Source organism: Gymnogyps californianus, chromosome 1 (assembly GCF_018139145.2).
Source record: "Gymnogyps californianus isolate 813 chromosome 1, ASM1813914v2, whole genome shotgun sequence".
Classification (NCBI taxonomy): domain Eukaryota; kingdom Metazoa; phylum Chordata; class Aves; order Accipitriformes; family Cathartidae; genus Gymnogyps; species Gymnogyps californianus.
Window position 1 is genome coordinate 137,038,389 of NC_059471.1, and position 25,141 is coordinate 137,063,529.

At 41.5% G+C, this 25,141-nt stretch overlaps 1 protein-coding gene across 2 annotated transcripts in view; it reads right to left on the reverse strand.

Annotated features, from left to right (window-relative positions):
- Window positions 1-895: 895 nt before the first annotated feature.
- Window positions 896-25,141, reverse strand: part of FAR2 (fatty acyl-CoA reductase 2) — a 159,594-nt gene continuing 135,348 nt past the window's right edge. For both annotated transcript variants that reach the window (XM_050904280.1, XM_050904288.1), the window contains exons 7-12: window positions 24,760-24,878; window positions 21,910-21,977; window positions 15,697-15,868; window positions 10,496-10,625; window positions 8,493-8,620; window positions 896-6,330 (exon numbers count right to left, since the gene is read on the reverse strand). In XM_050904280.1, coding sequence (XP_050760237.1) covers window positions 6,168-6,330; window positions 8,493-8,620; window positions 10,496-10,625; window positions 15,697-15,868; window positions 21,910-21,977; window positions 24,760-24,878 — 780 coding nt within the window. In that variant the 3' untranslated portion in view covers window positions 896-6,167. The remainder of the gene's footprint in view (window positions 6,331-8,492; window positions 8,621-10,495; window positions 10,626-15,696; window positions 15,869-21,909; window positions 21,978-24,759; window positions 24,879-25,141) is intronic.

Consider the following 25,141-nt stretch of genomic DNA (forward strand, 5'->3'; position numbering starts at 1 on the left):
AGACCTTGAGACAGTGTCTTTGCTTTGGGCAGCTGGAGATTTTTGGCTATTGAAGTTCCCAACTGTGAAGATTTTATTTCAGCATGAAAGATTTTTTTTTTTTCTTCTCAGAACTGGAAAAGGTAAGAACTGTTCTACGTGTAAAACAAACAAACAACTTTCTAGTTAGTCCTGCTATTTGTCAGGGTGATTTCATTATCTTACTGTGCCACTGCTTCCAAATGGCCTTGGAGACATCATTTGAAGTACAGTGAAGTATTTGTCAGAGTCAGAATGTTCTTGGCAATTCTGAGAATTGCTAGATTAAGAGCTTACCCAACAGCCTGAAGTATTATTGTGTACACTTCTTGGAAACATATATAAACCATGATTATTTCTCACCCCCCTCATGTACCTATGCAATAACATCCTTAAACTGGACTTTAAAAGCTCTTTATGCTACAAGAGCATTATGGTGTTAACACCAAGTGTAAATTAAAGTCCCTACCTTGTGAAAACTAAGATTTTGGGGTAGTATTCTCAGGTGCAAATGGTATGTTGTTCAGGAAGTTGGTTGGGTTATTACCAATTTGTCCTTGCTGAAGACCTGTCCTATCACTTTCTGGAGGACACTTATCGGAGATGGACCCTTCCAGGTCGTACATATCTGGGTTAAAGTCTCACAGTCATTACTTCTAAAATTTGGGATTTCCGCCTCGTTTTCCCTCTCCTTGCTGTGCAGCAGGTCCTTGTGCTGGCAGCTGCCTGTAGGTGGGGCTGCCGTTCCACGCAGGCTGGGACAGCGGCAACTGTGGTACAGATGTGTACAGATGTGATGCAGATGCAGCCTGTGCTGAACTGCAATGGCCAGCAAGTAACCATCTCCTTTAGCAACTTAAGCGATGCAAAGTGACCATAGTTTTAAAATATTTTGTTTTATTAAATGTTTAAAATAACATAAACATCGTATTAACAATTTTATGGCTGAGGTTCTCATAATTTGTGACTTTACCATTTTATCTGATTTGAGAGATCAAAAGATTACACCTTAACATTAGAAACTTTGTAATTAAGATTTATAACTGTAAGTTGTCTCATAGCTAACAAGTGAATAGAAATAGCAGATAGAACCATATAAACTTTGGACAGTGGGAGAGTACATACTTTACTATAAACTGGGGTCTGCCAAGATTATTTAAGAACAAGAAACCTTTTACAAGCAGTTTCATGTTAATCTGAACAAACCAACTCAATTCATAGTTGACTTCTAAGCAATAGAGAAAAGTGGGATAGTACTTCTTTAATGATTCCCCAAATACCTGTATTTTTTTTTTTTAAATTCTCTTAAGTACCTGTACCACCTTCATACCAATATTTAGCACCATGTAATGGGATATTCACCATTTAGCTTCTGGGGAATGTACAGTGTGTTATTTACTCTGCGCTAGAATAAAGGGTCCAATTGTAATAAAAGTTCATCCTTGCTTTCTGCGGTAGAACGTCAACACTGGAAGAGCAACAGCATGCTTTCGACCATGAAGCTGTAGCTTATTTACAAACAAAAGAATGTCCGCCCCCTCTTTTCCCAGTTGCTTATTCATGATGATGATTTGATTAATAGTACTACAGGTTAGGTTTCCTTTACGCTGGAAACTAGGGTAGGTTTTAATCACTTCGTCTTAAACTGAATTGGAACAGTGCATACCAAACAAGCACAGCCTGGCATGTCAATATGAGCTCCACTACTTTTACCATCTCTGTATGTTGTATGAGAAGACAGGTGCTGAAAGATGTAACTATACACACAGGCATATATAATCATGTTTTCTTAGAAAATGTAAAATAACAAATTTCTTGAGGTGGGTAACGAGCCAACAACCTGTAATGTACCAGTATGTCTGTTACCCCTCCTCTCTACCAAAAAAGAATTGTATTTTCTTAACAAAGTTATTGGGATAGAGGGTGGAGGAGTGAGAAATTTTTTTTTTTGGTAACAGACATGCTGGAGATAAACAGCTTCTGTTGTCAGTCAAAAGGCAGTTTAAACTCGGATTAATTTTAGGGATTTGGGTCTTTTTGTTACCACAATTTAATAAAAAAAAAGATAATTGCAAGCTTATGCCCATTGCTCTTTGACAGGGAAATGATATTCAGTGTTTCATTGCTTTCGCACAGCAGTTCATAGCTATAGCCTACAGACTATTGTATATGCATAGTATTAACAAAACATTAGTACATCGGGTTCAGCAGTGGTCCGTGTTATTTCTGTAGCAGCACTGCAGGCTTCTGACACCATGAGGGGGTAGATACACTGCAAGTTCATAGGGTACAAACAAATAATCCCATTATACTGTCTTGTGGCAGATATTTTCTTTTGTGGCTGTGCACAATGACTGCCAATATTGTTCTCTACGCTGCCTGTTGGTAGCTGGGGGAAGGATGGAGGAGCCTTTCAGTTCATATGTTTTATTACAAGAAACCAAACTGATAAAATGCTGATGGAGCTCTTCCCCCACTCCTTAGGAGGCAGAGTCCTCTGAGTTTGGCAACTCATACTCCTCTGATCCCTTGAGTCTCCCTTGCCTCGTTGAGCTGGATGCTCTGTGCCTAGCAATGCTTCTGCTGCCTGTGAGCAGAGGCTGCAGGAATGCTCCTCCTACTCCTCTCTCCTCCCCATAGCACTGACCATGCTACCTCTGTAGGGAAAAAAAAAAAAAAAAGCTTGAGTCCTGCTTCAACCTTACAGGTATTAAAAGGTCTAGGCTTCAGCCATGAGTAATATCCACTTCTGAGTTGTTCGCGTTACTTTGTGCACGGTCACCACAGGACCTCTGATTTAACTTAACAACTGTATTTGGCTTTTCTTTTGTCAAAAGCTTGTGAGTATACATGAAAGAGCAAGAGAGAAAATAGGGAAGAAAAGAAGTGGCTGTCACTCAGTGTTTTCTTTTAGATATTTTCCCCAAGGTTTGGGTTTCTTCAGAGCACATACAAATACACTAAGGAGCACACAGTAAAACATCAAAGATAAGTCACTGCTTGAGGCGAGAACAAGTTCTTATGCCAGGTCCAGCTCTCCATGATGACAGTCACCACTGGCACCCAAAGGCCATTGCCACATGTCAGTCTCTGCATTGAGGTTTTTCTGAAATACTTCTGTGGTTCAGACAATCACCTGAAAACATCTCAAGCCACAAGACAATGGATTAAAGATTCAAGTTTCACTGTATGTTATGTCTGTGTTAAGAAAAGCTAACAAACAGCTTGATCCACCCCTCAGGCAAGACCAGAGCTTTGGAGCCAGCTGCTGGCAATGCTGCGTGAGCTATGAAAGGTCTCCAGAAGAGCATACACCATCTCCAACAGCTATGTTTCTGCAACATCCCAAGCAGCTCCTGCTGTTTTCTCAGGGCTGAGTAGTAGCTTTGCTGTGGCTGTTACCTTCAGCAAAATGCTGAAGAGCTTTAAAACGTGATACCACCATTGTTCTGAGTGAAACCTGAAGCATCTTTTTGCATGTGCAGAAAACAAGTCCGGATATGCTCAGATGAGCAAAGATACATCTCAGACTTCTTGGGACAATACAGCCTGTGCAAATAACTGTGAATGCCTACAGGCGTATGTGAGGAATGCATGGCATGACTAGCATTGGGGAAGGGAAGGCAGGACACTTTACTCTTAGTAGAGCTGACTGGTGTAGACCAGACATTGTAGGTGTAGCAGGTCTGCAGTATTTGACTTTTCTGTGAAACTCAAGTTTTTGTCTATGTGCACAGCATAAGACTTATGATCCCCTTAGCTGTTGCTTCTTTTTGTACGTAAGGCAGGCACTTAAAAAGACTTTTAGGATATGAGTTGAAATTCTTTCCTACTTTGTTTAATGGAAGTTTGTTTCAAAATAATCTGCAGTTTTGTTTTGTTTTGTTTTTTAGCCTTTTGTATGAGAAGACTGGAAGCTGGCTGATGACCTGATTATGTACTTGAGGGAATGCAGTCTTTTTAGAGGAATCCCCACAGCAGCCTGCCTCACCCTGCCAAGGTAGCCACAGTCTGCATAGCCAAGTTAGCAAAGTATAATGCAGCTAACCTTCACCATATGCACTGCTACAGAAGCACTGTACATGAAATGTCTGGTCCTCAGCACCCGAACCCATAGCTCCTAGTTTCCTAGGCAGTGACACCTTGCTATTGTGCAATGCATGCACTGCCAGCTTTCTGAAGTTGGAAAACACACATAGCTAACAACCAGTATGGTTTCATTTTGAAAGTATGTTTTCCAGGCAAGAGTGTAAAAAATTTGCATCTTTGTAAACTGAGTGCTTGACCTAATTAAGCATAGATCAGAAGTAATGTGTGCCAAACACAGGGGCCTTTGCTAGGGAATGCCAGACCCCTGCCGTTCTGGACACCATGTTTCTGGTCAGGTTCTGCTGCAGGCATCCTTTGGCAATTGCTTGAAACTTAGACCTCTGGGGCATATGGGGGAAGATTAATTCCTTGCACCTTTAGAAGGACTTTTGAACTAGCTTGCAGGCCTAAGATATAAATATACTGTCATCATAACTTGCTCTTACCTTCACTGCCAAAAACAAGTATAATTTTTGAAGAATGCCAGCTTTGTAAATACTCTGCTATTCTCAGCTCTCAAAAGAGCGACTGTGTCATTTTTTTGTGATGTAGCATTACTTTTTCAGGCAGCTAGCATGACACAAGACTAGAGAAATTGGATGCTGCATTGTTTCAAAAACTAGCTGCTTTGAAGTCTGATAATCTTAAAAGTGCTTATTCAGTGTTATTTGAATAAAAATATTCCAGTATTAGATTTGACTTTGAAAAACTGATAGCATGATAAATTTGTTGCTGTTGCACTAAGGCCGTTGTTGCACCAGCTACTTTGAAGAAGGCTCTCTCCTTCTCTCTCACCCCACAGGAATTCATACCTCACTACGTGAAACAAGTATCTCCAATAGCCATGAGTGTTAGGAAGACCCTTGGGTTCCTTTCTAAACTGCAATGTAGGACAAAAGCCATTACCTTCGCAGTGCATGACCGTTTTTACACAGAAGTCAATGAAACCTTTCCTATTCTCAATGAAAACAAGTTTCAGACTTTTTAATTCCTACTGACAGGAGTGGCCGCAGAACTGGCCTGATGTGATTTCCTCCATACATGTCTTTACAATTTCTTTGCCAGTGGAAGTGATCAACTGCAAAAAGTGATTTAGCTGTAATGAAAGCATGAAGGGCAGTATCAGGCTGTTTTTGAGGTACAGGGAGAGAGGTTTTCTGGAGACAAATCCAAGGGGGAAAAAGACCTATTCCTCAAAAATAATAACGAGTTTCTGAATTCTTCAATCTTTTATGAAGTCTTCTCTTCATTCTCAGAGTAAATACAGCATTTTTCAAGCCAAAAAAATGTTCCAAACAAATGTGATAAATGCAAGAAAAGGGCTTTTTAATAGACTGCAACCTTAACCACAGAGAGAAAAAATACCTCTCCATAAGAAAGCAGCTTGTGAGAGAGTAGAGTTAACACAGGTACATGAATTCTATGTGTGTCTTCAGTTATGGCTTGAAAGTATCAGTCCTCAGTAGCAATATAAGACAAGATCTGAAAACTTCAGTGTCTTCACTGGCCTAGTCTAACTGATCTTTTTTCCCCTCTAAGTTTTGAAAAACTGAAAATATGAAATCATGTTTTTCAATAAGGTACCATTTCACTGAATGAGAATGAAGGAATAGCCTCTTTAGGAAGACCTCTTACAGGTTAATTTTCTTGGCTGGGTCTTCGCTGATGGCATCCTTTTCTTCCAAGGTTGTATGCTTTAAATTTGCCTCTTTTGAGGAAGAAGATGGGATTAAGATAGCCTAGGTAGTACATGGGAAGACAATGACTTTGGTTAATCCTTACTTTTGCACTTCAGACTCTAGATGAACGGTTCCAGCTTGACCTGTTCCTAAAGCTTCAGTTATGGCTTTAAAAATTGGCCTGGTCCTACAGAAGAAAGACCACCATGTATTAAAGCATTAGTTAAAATTAAAAAGGTGAACATATAACAGTGCACAATAAATGCAGGCTGCTGTTGGAGGGAGTGGATTTTTCTGCTACTTTCAGACCCCGATGCCCATAGTTGCTGATTAGAGGAGATGGAGGTCCTTCTGGAAGAGGCTGGTTGCTGATGGATGGCTTCAGTGCCTGAGGGTGCTGGATGCCCTGAAGTAGGAAAGGAACTTGTAGCAGAGGCTCACCACAAAGTACCAGATGTTTCGAGCCATCTGTGACCTTGCAATGAAAATGCGCCAGATGATCACAAGGAGGGTGGTGTTGAATGCATATCGGATGTTCCTCAGCCTAAGAAAGAGAAAGAGGCATCTTATGGAGGAAGACAAAAAACAACAAAAAGCTTACCAGCTTGCTTCATTTGCTACAGGTAATTTTGTAAGAAATTCTGTTTACAAGTGGCCCTTGGGCTTTTTGCCATTCCTATTTTAGTGAAGACACTGTGCCTAAGATGTCCCTACTGTCTTGCCAAGGACAGTGCTGAGGTTAGGGTATAGTGAATAGTTAATGTGATAGGTGGAATACCTGTATGGCAAATCTCTCTTGTTCTGTGTACTCTCATTTCAAACCAGAACAGAAGTCATACTGAGAGTTTTTTCTTTATGATAGTCTAGGTCCAATACTTTCTGCTTTGATTTGGTATATTGCCTATTTTTCACTTTGCAGGATTGGTGGCAGGCTAGAGGACCTTTGCAGGAGCTGATGAATAAGGTTCTCCTATTTGGGTGAAATTTTTCCTTTAATATTGGGAAATTACTCAATAATCATAAATGGTCTTCACTTTTGCAATACTGCAGCGCTGGGGTTTTGGGGGTGGTGGTTTACACCATATATTTAAATGGTATTAATGGGTCTTTAAGATGCTAATCATCTTGTCTTCTTTCTGTCAAGCAAAAGTTTCTGCAGTTCTCTAATTCTCACTTTCCCAGTGTCTGACCAAGGGAAGAAACCTTCATACCTAATGTCCCCAAGACTGGTTTAATTTTTGTAAGAGGTTTTTTTTTTGGTAAACTTTATCACTGCACTATACCACACTGCCTGTTTGGACTATGAGGCACTTACTGGCCTGTTACGGAGGTTCTTATAAATCCTTTAAAAATGACCCATGAACGAAGAACTTGTTTAGGATTCCTTGCTATGGCAACAGGCTGTTTTATGCTTCCAGCATTTACAGTGCACAAGAATGGTTTTCTTAAAGGAAACAACCAGGCTCTTACTCCAAGAGAGCTGCTCCTTCTCCTTTTGCCTGCACTTCTCAGTAAAAGGGCTGGAGAAGACAGGAAGAGCCCAATCTTTAACTGAATAGAAGGACAATCTCAAATTGCTCATTCAGACTCTCTTAAACTGTCACCAGGGATTGAATGCATAAGCTCTCCACTGATTTTGGAGAATGTTTGCCCATTCTCCCCAAGGAATTAGAAACTTCAACTTTAAAATGAAATTTAAAAACATACAAATGCTTAAAGCTTTTAGGCAACGTCTTTAAATTGCTAAAAACTTCTAGGAGCTTCACAAAATCTAAATCTGACCCTTATTTTTCTATTGTAATTCTGAATGACTAAGACGTTCTGCATTCGTGTATTCCTCTTATGCATTTGTCCTGGTTTCGGCTGGGATAGAGTTAATTTTCTTCTTAGTAGCTGGTACAGTGCTGTGTTTTGGATTTAGTGTGAGAATGTTGGTAACACACTGATGTTTTAGTTGTTGCTATGTAGCGCTTATCTTAAGCCAAGGATTTTTCAGTTTCCCATGCTCTGCCAGCAAGCAGGTGTGCAAGAAGCTGGGAGGGAGCATAGCCGGGGCAGCTGACCCAAACTAGCCAAAGGGATATTCCATACCATGGAACGTCATGCCCAGTATATAAACAGGGGGAGTTGGCCGGGAGGCGTGGATTGCTGCCCAGGCATTGGTCAGCGAGCAATTGCATTGTGCATCACTGTGGTTTTTTTTTTTTCTTTTTTTCCCCTCTTCTTTTTTTTGTTATATTTCTTTTCACTAGAATTATTATTATTATTATATTTCATTATTATTATTGTTAGTATTATATTTTACATTAGTTATTAAACTGTCCTTATCTCAACCCACGAGTTTTACCTTTTCTCCCGATTCTCTCCCCCATCCCACTGGGAGGGGGTAGGAGTGAGGGAGCGGCTGCGTGGTGCTTAGTTGCTGGCTGGGGTTAAACCACGACAGCATTGTAACTTCGTTACTTGGGTCGTCTGCTGGGAAGGCATACTATCTAGCCCCTGATCATTAGTGTCATCAGAAGTCCTCTTTTTCTTACGGGAAGGGAAAATGAAATACTGACAACCATCTGCTGTAAGAAATAAACTATGCTATGTTTATCTCCATATTATTCAACAACAATTATTGCAATGTAACTAGAATAATTTTCCTCAAAAGCCATTCAATGTAGCCAGGAGCTCTTGTCCTTGTCACTGGGTATGACTTACTTTCGTAAATGCTGCTTTGCTGCTGGAATGCCAGCCATGTCCTCATTTAGCAAGTACTTCTTAGCACCTAGGCAGTAGCTTTCAATGTATTCTGACCAGTGCAGCTGACGAACATCAAAGTTGTATAACTGGGATTTAAAGACAAAGAGCAGAAGTTAAATGCCAGAGTTCAAATCAAGTTCACTTTATGCATCAATTCTTCATTGACCTCCGTTCCTGACAAGGTCCTCTCTCTGAAGTTCTTAAAGCCACCAAGTTTCCAAGAAGACGTGGGCACTAGCAGACTGTATTTCACAGCTGTCGATTAATGTCTTACCCAGCTGGGAATTTGGGCAAAGCAAGCAAAAATTTAGTGCTAGCTGGCAGAAAATAAAGATAAGTTTGTCTTTCAGGTGGCAATTTTTGCATAAATACATGTATATGTACACACACATACACATACACACAAAATTGTGGAAGAAAAATGGCATTCCACTCAGGTAAATGGATTCATATGAAAACCTCCATGCAGTTTTTAACGTGTCACTAGAATTATGTGTAAATAAATGAATTGGACATTGAGTCAACAGGTGCCTCTGCGTCAGTATTACTCTCTGCTGCGCTGCATTCTCTCTCAGCAGCTAGATCAACAGAAGTCCAAGAAATGGGTTACTCTGGCATTTGGCATCAAAAAATCTCACTGCAGAGCTAATTACCCCAGTTAATTTCAGATGCTTATACTGGAAAAATTGTTAGCAAGTTCTCAGGCAGTTGTCTGTCTATTAGAGCAAAGAAAGGATTTGTAAAGAGGAAGAGTTTTGTTGTAGAGGATTTTTTTTTTTTAAATGAATGAGTGAAGTGAATGACATTTCTTATTTACAGGGTCTTAAAAGGGAAGATACTCAGAAAAATACCTTCCTTTCATCCCCATGCCAATCCAGGCCATTTGCTTTGGTGGAAGAGCTTTGGTATCAAACCAGCAATAACTTAGGCAGAGAGGGGTTAGCTAACTCTGTCAAATACAGGGGGTTAGCTACTTGCAGATCCTGGTGTGTCTGTCAGATATGCATAGAAATGTGTGCTGCCCATAAACTATCTAGCTTGAATACTGCTCACAATGCAGCAGTGGCAACACTGGATGCGGTGCATCTCACAAAGTTCTTATAAGCAGCTTGGTAAGCCTGAAATTCTGTCTAGCTTGCACTAAGTCCTTGATGCTGTAATTTTTTGTTTATCAATCTGCCTCAGAACTAGCTCGTATTATACCATTTAGGTTCCCTCTACATCTGCTGTAGTGACAGCAGTGCCACTGCCCTTAGAAGTTAGAATTTGCTGCATGTACTCCCTCTGCAGTCTACGGAAAAAAAACCTCTTGATTCTACTACCGGGAGTCTGTGCAAGAATTTCGTGATGTGAGTGAGAACAGTTTGATGTGAATGCCTAAGTATCTCTTTGCAAGGAGATACTGACCAAAGGTGCATTCAAGCTTATCACAAATCTACTCTTTGTATTCCTTCAGTCTTTCAGTTACAATCCCGTTCTTAAGGAGTAGTAATTCAAGCCTATAAGGACTACAACAGAGCTTGACATCCTGCAAATTAATTGCTCTTTGGGGACTTGAATAAAACAGGAACTTTTTTCATACTGTTCAGTGTAAGACACTATGTGTTAACTGAATTTCCCTGTCCAGAGCCCATTGAAACCAATGTGGATGTAAATGTCAAAATCTGTCAAGTAATTTCCATCTAGATCACCCACCGCAGCTGCCATGTTAACTGGAAAGACTTCAGTGATTGACCTATCTCAGAAGAAAGAGCAACACACCTCAGGAGAAAACATTCTCCTGTAATAAATGGAAGGTTCCTGATAAGTTATTTAATAAAACAAGGAGGAAATGAATTGACTTTAACCTGAAATAATTTCAGTCATTTGGATGTCATTCGAAAGCTCAACAATATACCAAAAATAATTGCTGCAGATGAACGGAATTGGAAATTAGCAATCCATATTCAGGACATAGTTACCTTTTTGTCCTCTGTGTTAAGGTGACTCATTAACATATTCATATTATCTGAAGACCAATCCCAGGACTGGGTGGAGAAGTACTGCAGGAGCATCATAGACTTGTGCAGTCGATTGATAATCTTCATCATTCTGAAACAGAGGAGGAGTGTCAGAGGTGGATAGGAAGTTTGACCGTATGCGAAAGCTGTCGGTTTGCTCTGTGTTTTCACCAATCCAGATGAATAGGCATTGCAATTTCTGATGACCACTGCACTGGTGCTCACCAGGCTGAGAACTTGCTCAGCAAGTCGAACTGCTCCAGCTGAGGGCTTGAGCCTACAGCTACCCAGCTTTTATTGTTGGCTCGAACATGGGTGCAAACATGCATTTCCCAGGGCAGGACTGATGCCTAACTGGCCTGAACTAAACAAGCGTTGGAGGCCGTATCTACATCACCATGTGTGAGGTGAAGAGCCCATCTGAACTAGTATGAAGTCTGCACAGCAGACTGCAAAACCACAAAGGTATATTGCTTGCCTCTCGAGGTGGATACTTCTCTTTCTACCACACAAATTCTCTTCTGTTCTCAAGCCTGAGTTGGCTCCCGAAGCAAGGCTCTGATTTTTGGAGTTGGCTTCAGTACAGAGGTGACTGCATCTGCAGCATGAACAAGCTCTGATTCAGTTCAGCTCAACTTCAGTTTTCAGATAGAATCATAGAATCACAGAATGGTTTAGGTTGGAATGGACCTTAAAGATTATCTAGTTCCAACCCCCCTGCCATGGGCAGGGACACCTTCCACTAGATCAGGTGATCTAAGCCTCATCCAACCTGGCTTTGAACACTTCCAGGGGTGGGGCATCCACAGCTTCTCTGGGCAACCTGTTCCAGTGTCACACCACCCTCACAGTAAAGAATTTCTTCCTAATATCTAATCTAAATCTACCTTGTTTCAGTTTAAAACCATTGTTACCTTGTGTCCTATCACCACACTCCCTGATAAAGAGTCCCTCGCCATCTTTCCTGTAGGCCCCCTTTAAGTACTGGAAGGCCACTATAAGGTCTCCCCAGAGCCTTCTTCAGGCTAAACAACCCCAACTCTCTCAGCCTGTCCTCACAGGGGAGGTGCTCCAGCCCCCTGATCATCTTTGTGGCCCTCCTCTGGACCTGCTCGAGCAGGTCCATGTCTTTCTTACATTGGGAGCCCCAGAGCTGACAGGTATGCCAGGTGGGGCCTCACCAGAGCCAAGTCGATGGGCAGAATCATCTCCGTTGACCTGCTGGTCACGCTTCTTTTGATGCAGCCCAGGATACTGTTGGCTTTCTGGGATGCGAGTGCACATTGCCAGCTCATATTCAGTTTTTCAGTCACCAACAGCCCCAAGTCCTTCTCTGCAGGGCTGCTCTGAATCCACTCATTGCCCAGCCTGTATCCATGTTTGGGATTGCCCTGACCCAGGTGCAGGACCTTACACTTGGCCTTGCTGAACTTCATGATGTTCGCATGGGCCCACCTCCCTAGTCTGTCAAGGTCCCTCCCTCTGGATGGCATCCCTTCCCTCTAGAGTATCAATCAACCGCACCACTCAGCTTGGTGGCATGCTTTTCATGTCTTTGGGCTTCTCTGATGTCTTTCAAAAAACGCCTGTTTTTCTTAAAGGCCATTCCTCTCCCTGTATAATATAGTGGCAGTTTGGAGTGTTTTTTTGTGTCCTTCCTTATACAGGAAGGGTCTGATAGCATACACTCCTTGTGGATGACCTTGAAAATCATCCAAGTCCATAGGCTTTTTTTTGCAGGGAGTAGAGAACTGTTTGAGCATCTTCCTGGAGTGTGAGTGTCCTGGTAAAGATGAAAGCTGCTTCAGGGGCACAGCTGCTTAACAGGGACTTTGGAAACGTAGGTTCAGGTCTCTCATGTGTCTTGGCCTTTTTTTATTATTCTTTTTTTTTATAAAAGGGGATGACAGTAATGCTGTCCTACCTTGCAGGATTATTTTACAGTCGTCCCAATGGTCATGAGTACAAAAGGCCTCTGGGAGGCAGTTGTTTTAGAGTGTGATGTGCAGTGCTCGGTCAATTTTGAGAGAACACCACGTTCTCTCAGACTGGATAAGGGCAAGAGAAAGCATTAAAAGGCTGATTTCTGTGGAAAACAGAGCTGTTTTCATGAGAAATTTTGAGCTGCCCAGAGGGTAATACAGTCGCTGTGACAAATCAAAGGCGGCAGTCTGGGGAAGAATGGTGCCAGGCTGGCCTCTCCCCGTGCAGATGTGACTGCCACGACGATAAGCACTAAGCACAGCAGAAAAAGACACAATGAGTACATTAATTCAGAGGAGAACTGCACAGCTTACCCAAAGCCAATTGAAAGAGCACTAAAACCTTATATAGGCACTGCTACTCAGAATTAAAGTGGCTTTCATTTTAGAAGAAAAGCACACCATCAGATTAAGGGAACCTTCATTCTGAATAATTATGTGCACATTGATGGAATGCGGTTTATATCTAAACTACTTTAAAATTACTTCAGATTAATCTTCCTGATTGATCGTGCCTGTGTAGGCAAGTACTATGGGGCAAAGCTTTGTGAATATTTTAATACCTTTTAGGAACTGGGGAAACAAAGTATATGGCTAGATTGCAAAGATCTGAAGCTGCCCCTCAAACTGGCTCCCCAAAAGCCATCAATATCTTTAAAATGCTTCGGGCTAATGGAATCTGTCAGAAAAAAATGATAAGAGTATCAACTGTGTGTCCCTAATTATGTTTTGAAAATAGGCTATCCATGTGGCCTCCTGTCAATGTGGGCAGAATAAGCTCTGACCGTAGATCTACCCAAAGTAACGTATCTGAGGGGCTAAAAGTAAGGGTCAAAAAAAGAAATGAAGCATCTGAAGAGGTATGTATGAAAACTGCGTTTCCTCTTAACTGACTGAGCTCAAATGTTGTGACCACATTCAAAATATTGACTAATTTGGATGAAGGAATGGTCTACTGAAAAACATCAACTGAGTAGAAACATGCTTTTCTGCAGCCTCTAGGAGGCTATGGCACAGATTTCTTATAGAAAATCTCATTCTCCACTGTGGAGGAACTGAGAGTAATAAAGCAGATATTAGCTGTCACTGATAGCCTTATTAGTTACACTTCAGAAATGCATCTTGTCATCTAGAAAACTGTTTACAGCAATGATTTCTTTATTTGCTCCCATACTGAGCCTTGCATGAGCAGATTCTCAGGTGCAGCAGATTGCCCTAGGAGACTACTAATGATATAAAACACATTATTTTCTAAGTCATGGATGGATGTGCAGCAATAACAGTAAGCCATTTAGAGCAGTTTTGCTAGACATCTGGCAATTTATGTGAAATGAGCTAACACTTAAAGTAAGCTTCTCAGGAGAGGCAGTATATAAAAGTCTAAAGCTGAAGGAGATGACTCTTGTACCTACACTTTGGTAGATGATAGGGTACTGCATGTCATAACTACAGGAGAAACTACAGCCGAGTTCCTCTGAACTACCCTGCAATTCAAATTAGTGAAGGTCATAGGCTGGTCCTGAATAAATAGTAGACTTGCAAAACCATAACCAGCTCCCAGATAACCTATTCCATATGATAACCCATCAGCTTATGATCAGTTGAGTATGGATACAGTAGAGAACTGAAGCCTGAGTCTTGGTCCTGGCAAAGAACTTTCTCCTTTCTGCCTGCAAATCTGGCATAGGGTCATGGAGAGAATTCAAGAAACTGCCATGAAGAATGCTGGTGCTTCAATAGATGGGAGTCACAAGCGGGAGGAAAGTTAGGCCTAGGTGCTCTGTTTGAAGTAGAGGGAAAAATTAAAGGGAAACATTAAAGCAGGTTCAGTGACACATTCAACTTTTTTTAAATTTGATGTAGTTTATTGCCCTTAGACCATAAAGATCTGATATTTAGGTAGCTGTGAAAATAAGAAAGAATGAACTGCTACTATGCTTTCTACCACATTGCAGCAATACCTGGATGAGCTTAAGTAGCGTGTAAAAAGAAAAGGGGAATTATATTTAAAAAAAAAAAAAAAGACTTGGTGAACTCACAAGTTCATTGCTGAGCCGTGTTTGCTCAGGTCGCAAATCTTAAAGTTCAGAAGAAGGTATCTTTCTCAGCATGAGTTCATGCTGAGCTCTATTTGAAATTTAAGTACAGTATTGCGGCCAATGTCCATTGGCTACTTATGCCAATCAACTTTATGAAAAGAAATGTCAATTGTAATGGCAATGCCAAGATCTTACTGCTGCCTGTTTCAACAGAGTTTGGAGATTCCAGCCTGTTCTTGCTCATATTCAGTTTACCTCTATTTCTAGGGTAATTCTTGCCTCCTGGATAGCTGGAAGTCTTTTTATGGACCAACTTCCCTCCGTAGCAGAATGTCAGAGAGAAATCAGAGCAGTACATCAGTCAGGGATTTCCCTGCAAACAGCTGAAGCCAGCTTTCTAACTAGCAGAGGAGCACAGAGCAGCTGACATCAACACAGTGCTGGCATACCGTTCTTGTGTTGCACAATAAATTCTCCTCTGTGGTGGCAGGGAGTAAAGGAGGATGTTGGCTGAGTTATGTTACTTACACCAGGATTCCTTCCACATGGGACATGCATGTCGCATGTTCCTCCTAGCCATGACACTGCCAAGGTTCAAATACCAATTGTAATGGTAAACTGTCCTTGTAAATACAATTCAGAATTTATTCATACTCAGAAAGAACTGCTTCCTAGATTTCAGGGTGCTGGGCCAGTGCTGGCAACTGCTAATAATGCATCTGATTTATGGGGAAAAAGTATTAGCTGGAATGTTCTAAACCTTGCCAGTCTCAAGTCCTTATGCAAGCTCATGACAGATAGAGGCAATCACATCAGAAAGTTGCAATGGTGGAAATCTTGCTATACAGAGGACAGTGTAACTACCGGTCCTCTTCTTCTGTCTTGGGAACCTCTGAAGTGTGTAAAGCTGAGTTTAAAAGATGTGCTGTCCCCCAGGTACTGGAAAGGGTGGGAACCCTAGGCTACGCTTAGCTGCGGCCATGCGGTTCCTTTTCTTTTTGAGCAATCTCCTCAAGACAAGGAGATGGGAAGAAGACCAGGGACTCCAGGCTGAGGCAGCCAGTTCTCAGAACTTGTTAAGAGATCTGCTCTCTATAACAGTGGCAGGCATGCAGGAGGCTGAAGGCGTGCGGTTTCTTACCTGGGCTTTCTCCCTGTGAGCCTCATGTACAGGTCATAGAGTATGGCCGGTGCCTTGTGACTGACAGTTATCCAGTACTGGTTTATCAAGTAGTTGGTCGTCAAGTGAGCATTGGGTGTTCGGAAGGCCTGCTCCAGGGGATTCCTTTTGAACGTGGACATGACATACTGCTCTGTAAGGGAACAGGCATTTAACTTAAAATCAGGCACTTTAATTTTAGTTGAGTTGGGCACAACCATACCAACATGCTGCAGTAAAGCCCAAGTTACAGTGCTTAACATGTTTAACCTACAGTTCTGTGAACTATGTAACCAGGGGTTGAACAAGATCATCTCATGGTCCCTTCTGGCATTAAAATGGATGAGTCCATCTATTGCCTATTTGAAACACAATCTGACTCTAGATTTAATAGTGGCAGACAAAACCTTCCTTATCAAAACACCAAAACACAATGGAGGAAAAGCAGGCAGTTGTAGCCTGAAACGCTTCAAACCAAGGAACTGCAGTTCTGCTTTCACCTGCAGTAGATGTAAAAGAAATTGATAAGTGTTAACATACCTTCAGATCACTGAAAGCAAACTTTGATCTGCTAGCATAAAACAAAAATGACATTTCTAATTTCTAGTCAAATTTTCAAAAGGGCTGATGTGAGTATTAGTCTGAGTCAGGGACAGGTTGCTTACACACATAGGGTGCTGCTTCTAAAAAGACTTCATTATATCCTTTCAAACCACGTCTGACCCACAACACGAAAGACCTCAGCCTGTTTTCAGGGGAGCTCTGGATGCACTAAAGCAGCAAAGTGTCTTGCATTCTTAACTTGAAAACTAACGATAGGGTGGTAATCTTTCATTCCCTTTGTATGTTAAGGCACAAAATACGTTGGGTCTGATTCTGAGCTTGTGCAATGGCACAGTGCCACAGAAGTGGCATCTAGATGTGCATATCTGGAGCATTTGCATATTGCAGAGGCTTAATAGAACTGCAATAGTTGAATATAAGACTATCATCCTAGGGACTGATAAACAGAATGTGCTCCTATTCCTGAGCACCAGTGAGCTCAACAAAGAAAAACATGTGGGCTTTTTTTACTTTTTTAAAAACGAATTTGAGTTATGACATCAATCTGTGCTGATATTATAGTTTACTCTCTAAGCTTATGTTACACATAGAAAATCAGATGAGAATTTGCAAGTCACAAGAAACATCCAGATCATCCTCAGATAAGTAGATTCCAATCATAATATTCAGACAGTACTCTCATGTATCTATGGTCAGCTCATTACTGCACTTCAAGTAGTAACTTTTGCTGTACTCATTCTAAGTAACAGCAAGTAGAGGAGACTTGCTAGCCACTTAGCTGCTAAGTTTAGACAACAAAGACTTTTAAAATAATACAATTTAGGTTTAGGGCAAGTTTATTGTTAATTTTTGTGTACCGTATGCTGCAAGTTTAATGGCTGAAGACCAGTTCTCCTGAAACTCATCTTGCATCTGAATAGCTAGAACTGACTGCCATCCCTTCTCATGTAGCCACACTGCAATGATGTGGTTATCTTGTGGTCACCTTGCGGGCTGCGGTATGGAAATCTTATCCTTTGCAGCACGTTCTCTCAAAATGGCAAGGATTAGCAAAAAACCTCCTATTTAAACTTTCCCATGTAGTTGTGCCTGGCAGGGAGGGCTCGCTGGAGCAGTTTTACTGAAGATCTGGAAAGGTGTTTACTCCTGGCAGGGGAGTGGCGATAAGCAGTTCGGGATGGGCTACTGGGAAGGAAGCCGCTGTCCTGACCTAGCTCTTGGCAGAGTTTGTGTCTGTCTAAGCAGTGCGTGAGGAGTTTCTTTCCTCTGTGTTAGCAGCACGGCCATTTACTACAATTATACTTCGACAAAGTCATAGATGGCTTAAAGCTAAAGAGATCTGCTACCAGTTCGGAGGGGGCTGTATATCTGTGCCCATTCAAGTAGCCCATGGATCAGGAGAGCAATCCCATGAACTCTGCTGCTTCTCCTCTTAAGGAAGTTTCTCCAAGAGGCACTTTAAATCCCAGTTTATTTACAAACTCTCATCTGCTTATCAAATTTAAGTTCATTCAGTTCCATTTGGTCACTTCATTTCCTAATGGAAACCTATCAGTTTAACTGGGAACCACTGATATTTTGGAATTGTGATAGTTTTTATATTGTCTGCAGCATATATTTATAGCTCTGTTTATTCAAATCCTGATGTTAATATACTGCAGATCTAGTTTTCAGCTGTAAACTGGTTGAGAAGGTTTCCCTTTGGAAACATGTTAAAGATATTACTGCCTTTCTTTTCTCTTTGCATTTTTGGCATCTTTGGCCAGGACAGCAAGAAAGAACTAATCAGTAAGTGGAAAATGCAGCCCTTGGCATTTCAGATCATTGGCCATACACCAAATTCACACAAATCAGCAACACCCTTATCGTCTTGGTTACTTAAGGCTTGTAGCGGAAAATGCAGCTGTAGTAAAGGAGCTACAGTATTATACCGTGATATTACTCGTGAGAGAAGCACATATATCAAGAGCAGATGAGGTATCTGAGGGTGGTGAGGCACTGGAGCAGGTTGCCCAGAGAGGTTGTGGATGCCCCACCCCTGGAAGTGTTCAAGGCCAGGTTGGATGGGGCTTAGAGCAACCTGGTCTAGTGGAAGGTGTCCCTGCCCATGGCAGGGGGGTTGGAACTAGATAATCTTTAAGGTCCCTTCCAACCCAAACCGTTCTATGATTCTATGATTCTGTGATCTGCTGAAAATGCAAGAAAAATTCTGAAAGTCAGGAATGAAAGTGGTTTCATTCTAAAATGCACATAAGGCAGTGCAACTTGAAAGACTTACTGGAAGGAAGCTGGGAAAAAAACAGTGTTGCATAACTTGGAACAGTTAATGCTATGGGTGTTTTGTTTACGAACCTCCCTTACCCTGGCTTGCACTGACTCAGCACAATTGCTCTGTCTCCTAATTTCTGGAAAGTGTTCAACTTCGCAAGCGTAGCAAGTGTCTTACGCTCCAACAGTTTGTTTTGGAGAGAGAGAGAAAGAATCAAACAGACAGACAGACGGGTCAGGCAGGCAGAAAACCCCGAACCAGAAACATATCACCTCCAGGAGCTACTGAAACGACTTAGTGGGTGGGTGGTCTTTTGCCTTCGACCACAGCACAAAAACGCAGCAGCAAATTCTACAACTCAAAGGCAGATTTAGCAGGGGGAGAATCAGACACCAGTCTCATCTAGGTAGACTGTCAAGGATAAATTGAAATCAAATTTTCCCACACTGAACACCATTTTAAAGCCTGCTTTAAGGTTTAGTTTGGAGCAGAAATTGCAAAATGTACTTCACAAAGTCAGACTGGGAAGACTTACATTGCAGCAAAGCAGAATACGCTTCTTCAGATTAATACTCAGTTATTTGACCACATTTTTGTAATAGCAGGGAAAATAACAGCAGTAATGGAATAAAGTAAGAAAAAATTCCAAGGCATAGCCTTATTTGGAAAAGAAATAAATCAGTTAAGGTTCCTTTTAACACTAGAGGTTTGTCTGTATCTGGAGATCTGTAGAATAAACTGGTTTGCAATGGATGTTTAAGCATAAGCTCTTAAATAGTCTTCTATATTTTTCAAATAATTCTGTTCTACATCTCTTTCTCCTCCCTCCCTCCAAGCTCATCACCTTTGTACTCAAAATGTCCCCATCTCAGTTGCTTCTGTTCCCTATGCAGGGCATCCTGAGCCTGCTCCAGTCTCAATTTCTCTATTCGATCTTTCTCTCCTTTCCTGCTCTCCCACCAAAAAATCCCTACTCTGTTGTGTTCGCCTGTCATTCCTACAGCTGGTCCTGGTGTAAGTCTCCCTAACCAGGTAGTTCAGGTCTTCCCCTCTGCAAACCCCATGTTTGATTTGCACTAAAACACTCAGTCCCATGCCAGATGACTCCCATTCCACACCCTTGTTTCTCAGCAGCTTCCAGTCTCACTCTCACAACCCTCCACCTCGATGACCGGTTACAGACCCTGTGCCAGTCCGGCCTCCCCAGACTCCTTGAACAGACTCTCTTTCCCTTTGCTGATCCTGTGTCTCCTGTATGTTTGCATCAAACAGCTTCTTTCATGCTGGGGAAAAAGAAAATTCTGAAAAAGCTGGAGGTAGAGACCTGGCCTCAACAATTTCAACCTGAAAGGCTAGCAGAGCTAAACACAGTTGGAAACAGGCTTTCAGAAAGAGAGGGTGACAACTTGAGTAGCAGTTGCTGCCCATGTGCAAAGGAGGGAACTGGTGGGTGAAGTTCAGTCCTTCTGTGCAGGGGCTGGACTACTCAGTGGTAGCTCTTATTTCAGAGACATCATGGCTCTGAAAGGCCTGTTGAAAGTCCATGTGATGAGACTGGCTGCCTAGAAGCCAAATAATAGTGAGTAGACAGAGAAAGTAATGTGAGTGGGTTGAGAAAGTCTGTCATATATATAAAGAAGATTTTAGAATTGTGTGTATTTACCAAAAAGAAATCAGTGGGAGACTGAATTGAGAATTCAAACTAGATGGCCGCAGTCATAACATCCTAATGTGATAAATCTTCCCTAAACTCATTTCTTAAACCATTGCAACATCTTTAAGGGCAAAATTTTGCTCTTTGATACTCCATCCTAATTCCTGTTCATGAATTTGTACCTAATACCCCTCTGCAGCCTGCTGATCTCTGGAAAACTGTGGATACAACATGTGGTAGAAAGAGCTCCACAGTGTCACCCAGGGAGAAAATTTTGCCTTTAGTCCCATCACACAGGTGAACTGCTTATGCAAGCTTCTGCTGCACTCAAATGATTTCTTTGCTAAATCCACAGTTATGAGCAAAGTAACAGAGTAAGATCAGTTACAATGCATTAATACATTGCTGTTTTAATCAGTAAAATTACACTGAAAATGGGTTAAGCAGGGCAAACCTCAGGTAGCGGTGCTATGGTGGCTGTTGCCTGAAGTAGCAGCCTGTGAAAAGCTTTGCATTTACTCCTGTGAAAAAGCCACAGAAGATCTGACTTTACACGTTACGAAGACTGGCTACATTTTCCAACAATCATCTATGAAGCCTCACCTCTTCTCACAACTGTGACAAACCACAATGTTAGATCTCTCATAAAAAAAATATCAGAAACTTGGTGTGATTTTCCCCCGCTCAGCCAATTGCTGAAACCTCTTCCCTGCTAGATCACTTGATCAAATCTCATGGTAGGACATTAGTAGGATTTTCAGGCAAGCCTTGCTCTGAAGATGCAATTATGGTCTGATTCTCTGCTGACTCACAGTTTGCCAATTAAATAATGCAAAGACAAATGCAAAGCAAAGGCTGAGAGGTGAAACACCACAGTAGTTATTTGCCAGCATCCTGTATTTAAAGCACAAAGAAATGTATTAATGTATAACAGAAAGCGAATCAGGCCCCGTACATCTGTCCATGAATGTACTGACTGTACGTAGTATTTCTGCTGCTTGGCTTCAGCGTGAGTTTTCCACTGTAAGTGTGTCAGGATTTGATTCCCTTTCCTTCATCACTGCCTCAGAAGCACATCCACTTGAAGAAAAGTCAACCACGAAAATAATTTTAATTCTTCCACTGGCAAAATTCGTGATGAAAAGGCAAACTGTTCTTGAAGCACACCTGTCATTTCAAGGTTTGCCTTCTCAAGTCTACACCAATTATTTCTGTTTAGAATTTTCTTCACAGAAAGAGGAAGAAAGGCTACTCTACTTCCTTAATATACTAGTTTTCATTCACTATCAAGGTCCTCCAAGTGATTTCAAAGCACAAAAAAACCCCCAAACCCAGAAAAGGTTCTCAATCAGAAAAGGAAGATGTCCTGTTATAGCTATGCAGAGCATCTTCTCATAGAATTAAGGGGCTGGTTCTCTATTCCTTTTTCTACCACTTTAATACCTCAGTGCAACAAAGCACGTACTTTGCTGGGTTGTTCTGTGATTACGCCCACAATGAAAACTGAATAGACGCTTTCCTGAGCTGAATGCCCAGCACCAGGAGCTTTTGCTCACAGGACCCTCACCGACTGCAATTGGGCCTCCCACGCGCAGTTTGAATGGCAGATGCTGAATGCCACCTAAATATAGGAAATGCCACCTTTTCGAAGACTGGCCGAGGAATGCTATTGATGTTTGACACATTCTAGGTTTAAATTAGACCTTACCCATTTCTCCCCAGAAGAAAGGGTTGATTCCACCTGTTGTGCAGTTGTACACCAACATGTTTTTTGGTCTGGAAAAGAGAAAGAAGTATTATTTTAAGGTGTGAGGAAAAGCACCCAAAGCTTTATTAACGGAGCATGAAAGCTAACAGACCAAGAAACAATATCAGCTCATAAAAAAATGCAGAAGAGGTCATTTTTCATAAATATGAAAATACAGTATAAAAAATGAAGTTTTAATAATATTCAGTCAGATTCTGGAGAGCATATGAAGTTAATGGGGTTTAAGAAAAATCATTCATATATCACTTATCAAAAATTATAAAAACAATAAGGAAAGCACGCATACTGACAAGTTTCTGATTTTTTTTTAACGGTTTCTCTTAGTATACTCTAAATAATTGGCCCAAGCCAACCTCAAGGACACACTGTGTATTTTGCAATCATTTACTTAATGGATATGATTCATGCTACTTTTAAACTCATTTGTTAGGGTGGTGATTACGAATCAATCCATTTCAACAAAATTCTCATTTTAATACCAAATAAAGTTTGGTTGTTATTTGGGCATGGAACTAAACATAGATCATACCGGTTTTATTTCTTCCTTTGATACAAGGCAAGAATTAGTCAAACAGCTTTTTTGATCTAAGCCTGCCTTGCCAAGGGTGCAAGTGATGCCATCAATACAGCATTTTTCTTACCCTGCATTAGCAGCTGGAGCCATCTGCCAAAATGCTCTAAGAGGTGAGATCTGGCCTTGAACAGGGGTAGGAGCTGGGCTGGAGGATACAGCATCTCAGTGTTCCTAGGGTGCCTGTGGTGCTCAGAGCCTTTCTCCACTGGAGGAGGCTGCCTATGAGGAACCTTTCTTTTCAAAACTCTTATGACTGAAGAGACCAGGAGACAGAACCCCTAAACCTGGGATAAGAAATCTCGCATGGTAATACCTGAAAACTGCATCTGGATACTGCACAGTTTTAATGGTGCTTTTTAAAATAATGCTTTGAAATCATGGCATTTGGCTGTATATTATCATTATTACTAATCCCTAGCAGACTTCTAGGGGTGGTTAGGACTAATAGACGTGTGTCCAGCTCTGAATCCATGATCTCCTGTAACTTTGAACTACTGAGTAGAAGTCTGATAGAGTGTTAAACATAAAAATGCACAGTAGCGCTTAATGTGGGAAACTCTGCATTATGGAAATCAATATGGCAACTCACTAAGGACTAAATCCGTAATATGTGCCCATATAGAAAACTCACCTAGTGCTGAGCCACACACACAGCCTGATAGAAAGTGCACTGAAGTGAAAGCACAGACTTCCACTTACTCCAGTAGGTCAGGCCCATTAAACACCAATGAAGAGGATTTCTCCATTTTCCCAGCTTCCAATGAACAGTCTCTCCCTGTTGATTTTTTTCCATTCTCCACCCTCCAGCTGAGTCGGTGACCTTGGTAGAGTGTAGAGCTCTGCAGAGCTTCTACACTATGTAGTGAAGATTGCAATTCTCTGCTGAGTTTTAGAATCTAATTTCCCTCAGTAATGTCACCTGCCCTGAAGGATACTGACTTTCTAATTAGATGATTTGGAAAAAAAAAAACCCCAACCATACATGCTATTCTTCAAGACAGCACCTAAACCTGAAACTCTCTCAAGAGAAATTAAATTTACAGAAGGCTCAGGCTCTTGATTTTTGTATACAGATTGCTAACCTTAGGGTTGTGCCCAGCTTTAAATCAAGTTCTGCAATTGCTCCTTTAGCCTAATAATTATTTGTGTAGGAACCAGATTAAACACATCTATCTCTTGCCAATGAAAAGTTAAAAAATGGCACTTCTCCTACCATGGCCAGAGCCAGGAAGTCTACCTGTGTGCTGATGTACTGCTCATCAGCACACGTTTGTCTCCTTTTCCAGCTTTATGGACAGGCTGTAGCTCTCTTCATCTGGAAGCTCTCAGGAGTGGGTGTGTGTGTAAAGGGAAGCTGTATTTATTTTTCCCAGACCATGCTGCTTTGCCTGTTGCTGATGGAGAGGGATGAAACTATGAGAAAAATAAATCTAAAAAGCTAGCGAGCTGCCGTTTAAGATCCTTTTAGGATCCTTGTATTTAGGTTACTGTATGCAGCTTTTCTCCACCCTCAGTTCAGAGGGCTTACTCTGTCTTTCAGAGTGAAATATTTCTGCCTTTTATTTGCCTGGTATTGATTTCTCAGAGTTGCATAAACCTCCAGAATAATTCATGTGGTTTACTCTGTAGCACTTCCTACCTAATGATTAAAGGTCAGAGCCAGAGGTTCACAGGAAAAGATCTAAAATCCTTATAGATATGTATAATCCACTTATACATACCCTTCTCAACAACGCAAAGAATGGGTTTTTTTAGATCATCTCACCTATCATATGAGCCCATAGTATATTTATATTGTGCAGTGTTTTCCAAGGAAAACACGCAGAGCATTTTCACTAAGAAAACCTAGAAGCCACTTGAAAAGCGACTCGATATAGCTGCCTGAGAAAGGAGGCCCCAAAACGGCTGCTGAGAAGCTACAGCAAAGCTCTTGGCCTTCAGAAAGTGACTTCTGAGGGAGAGACTTGTGAGTTGAGCTTACGTTGTACTGAGAAACAGGTCTCACCTGCAGCTTTAGAGATTTCCTAACTCTGAAGCCTGCCTTTATTGCTTCTGCTACACTCTTAGTCCTTGCCAACTCAGGGAAGAAAACATGAACCAGAAAAATGAATCAACAAGGCTCTTGCACAGGTTTTCAATTAGCTTCTGGTTCCCTTTAGAGTCCTGGTGCAGGCAGTAAATGCCCGAGTCTGGCAGAAACAGGAGTGCCTTCCCACCTGTGCACAGCAGTGTACCACCCGGCCGCAAGGGTGAGGTTGATGGCGACGTCTACTGGAATCATATCTGCCACCGCTTCGTTGTTGGCGATGACGGTCCGCAGAATCCCTTTGCCCGCCTGTGGGACAAAGGAAAACAGTTACTGATGTAACACCATGGTAAGATTTCATTGGCTTGGATTGAGGACAGACCGTCAGGTTAGCACTTTTCAAGCCTGGCACCTGCTGCAGAAGATTATTTGGTTTCTGTGAAAACAAAGATGCAACTCACGTGGATCCCATTGTTCTGCGTTTTCAGAGGAAGTCTAAAACATGATGACGTCTGTGCTGTGTATAACAAGAAAAGCTGTAACTCTTAGTTAACTCAATGTGAAAGAAATAC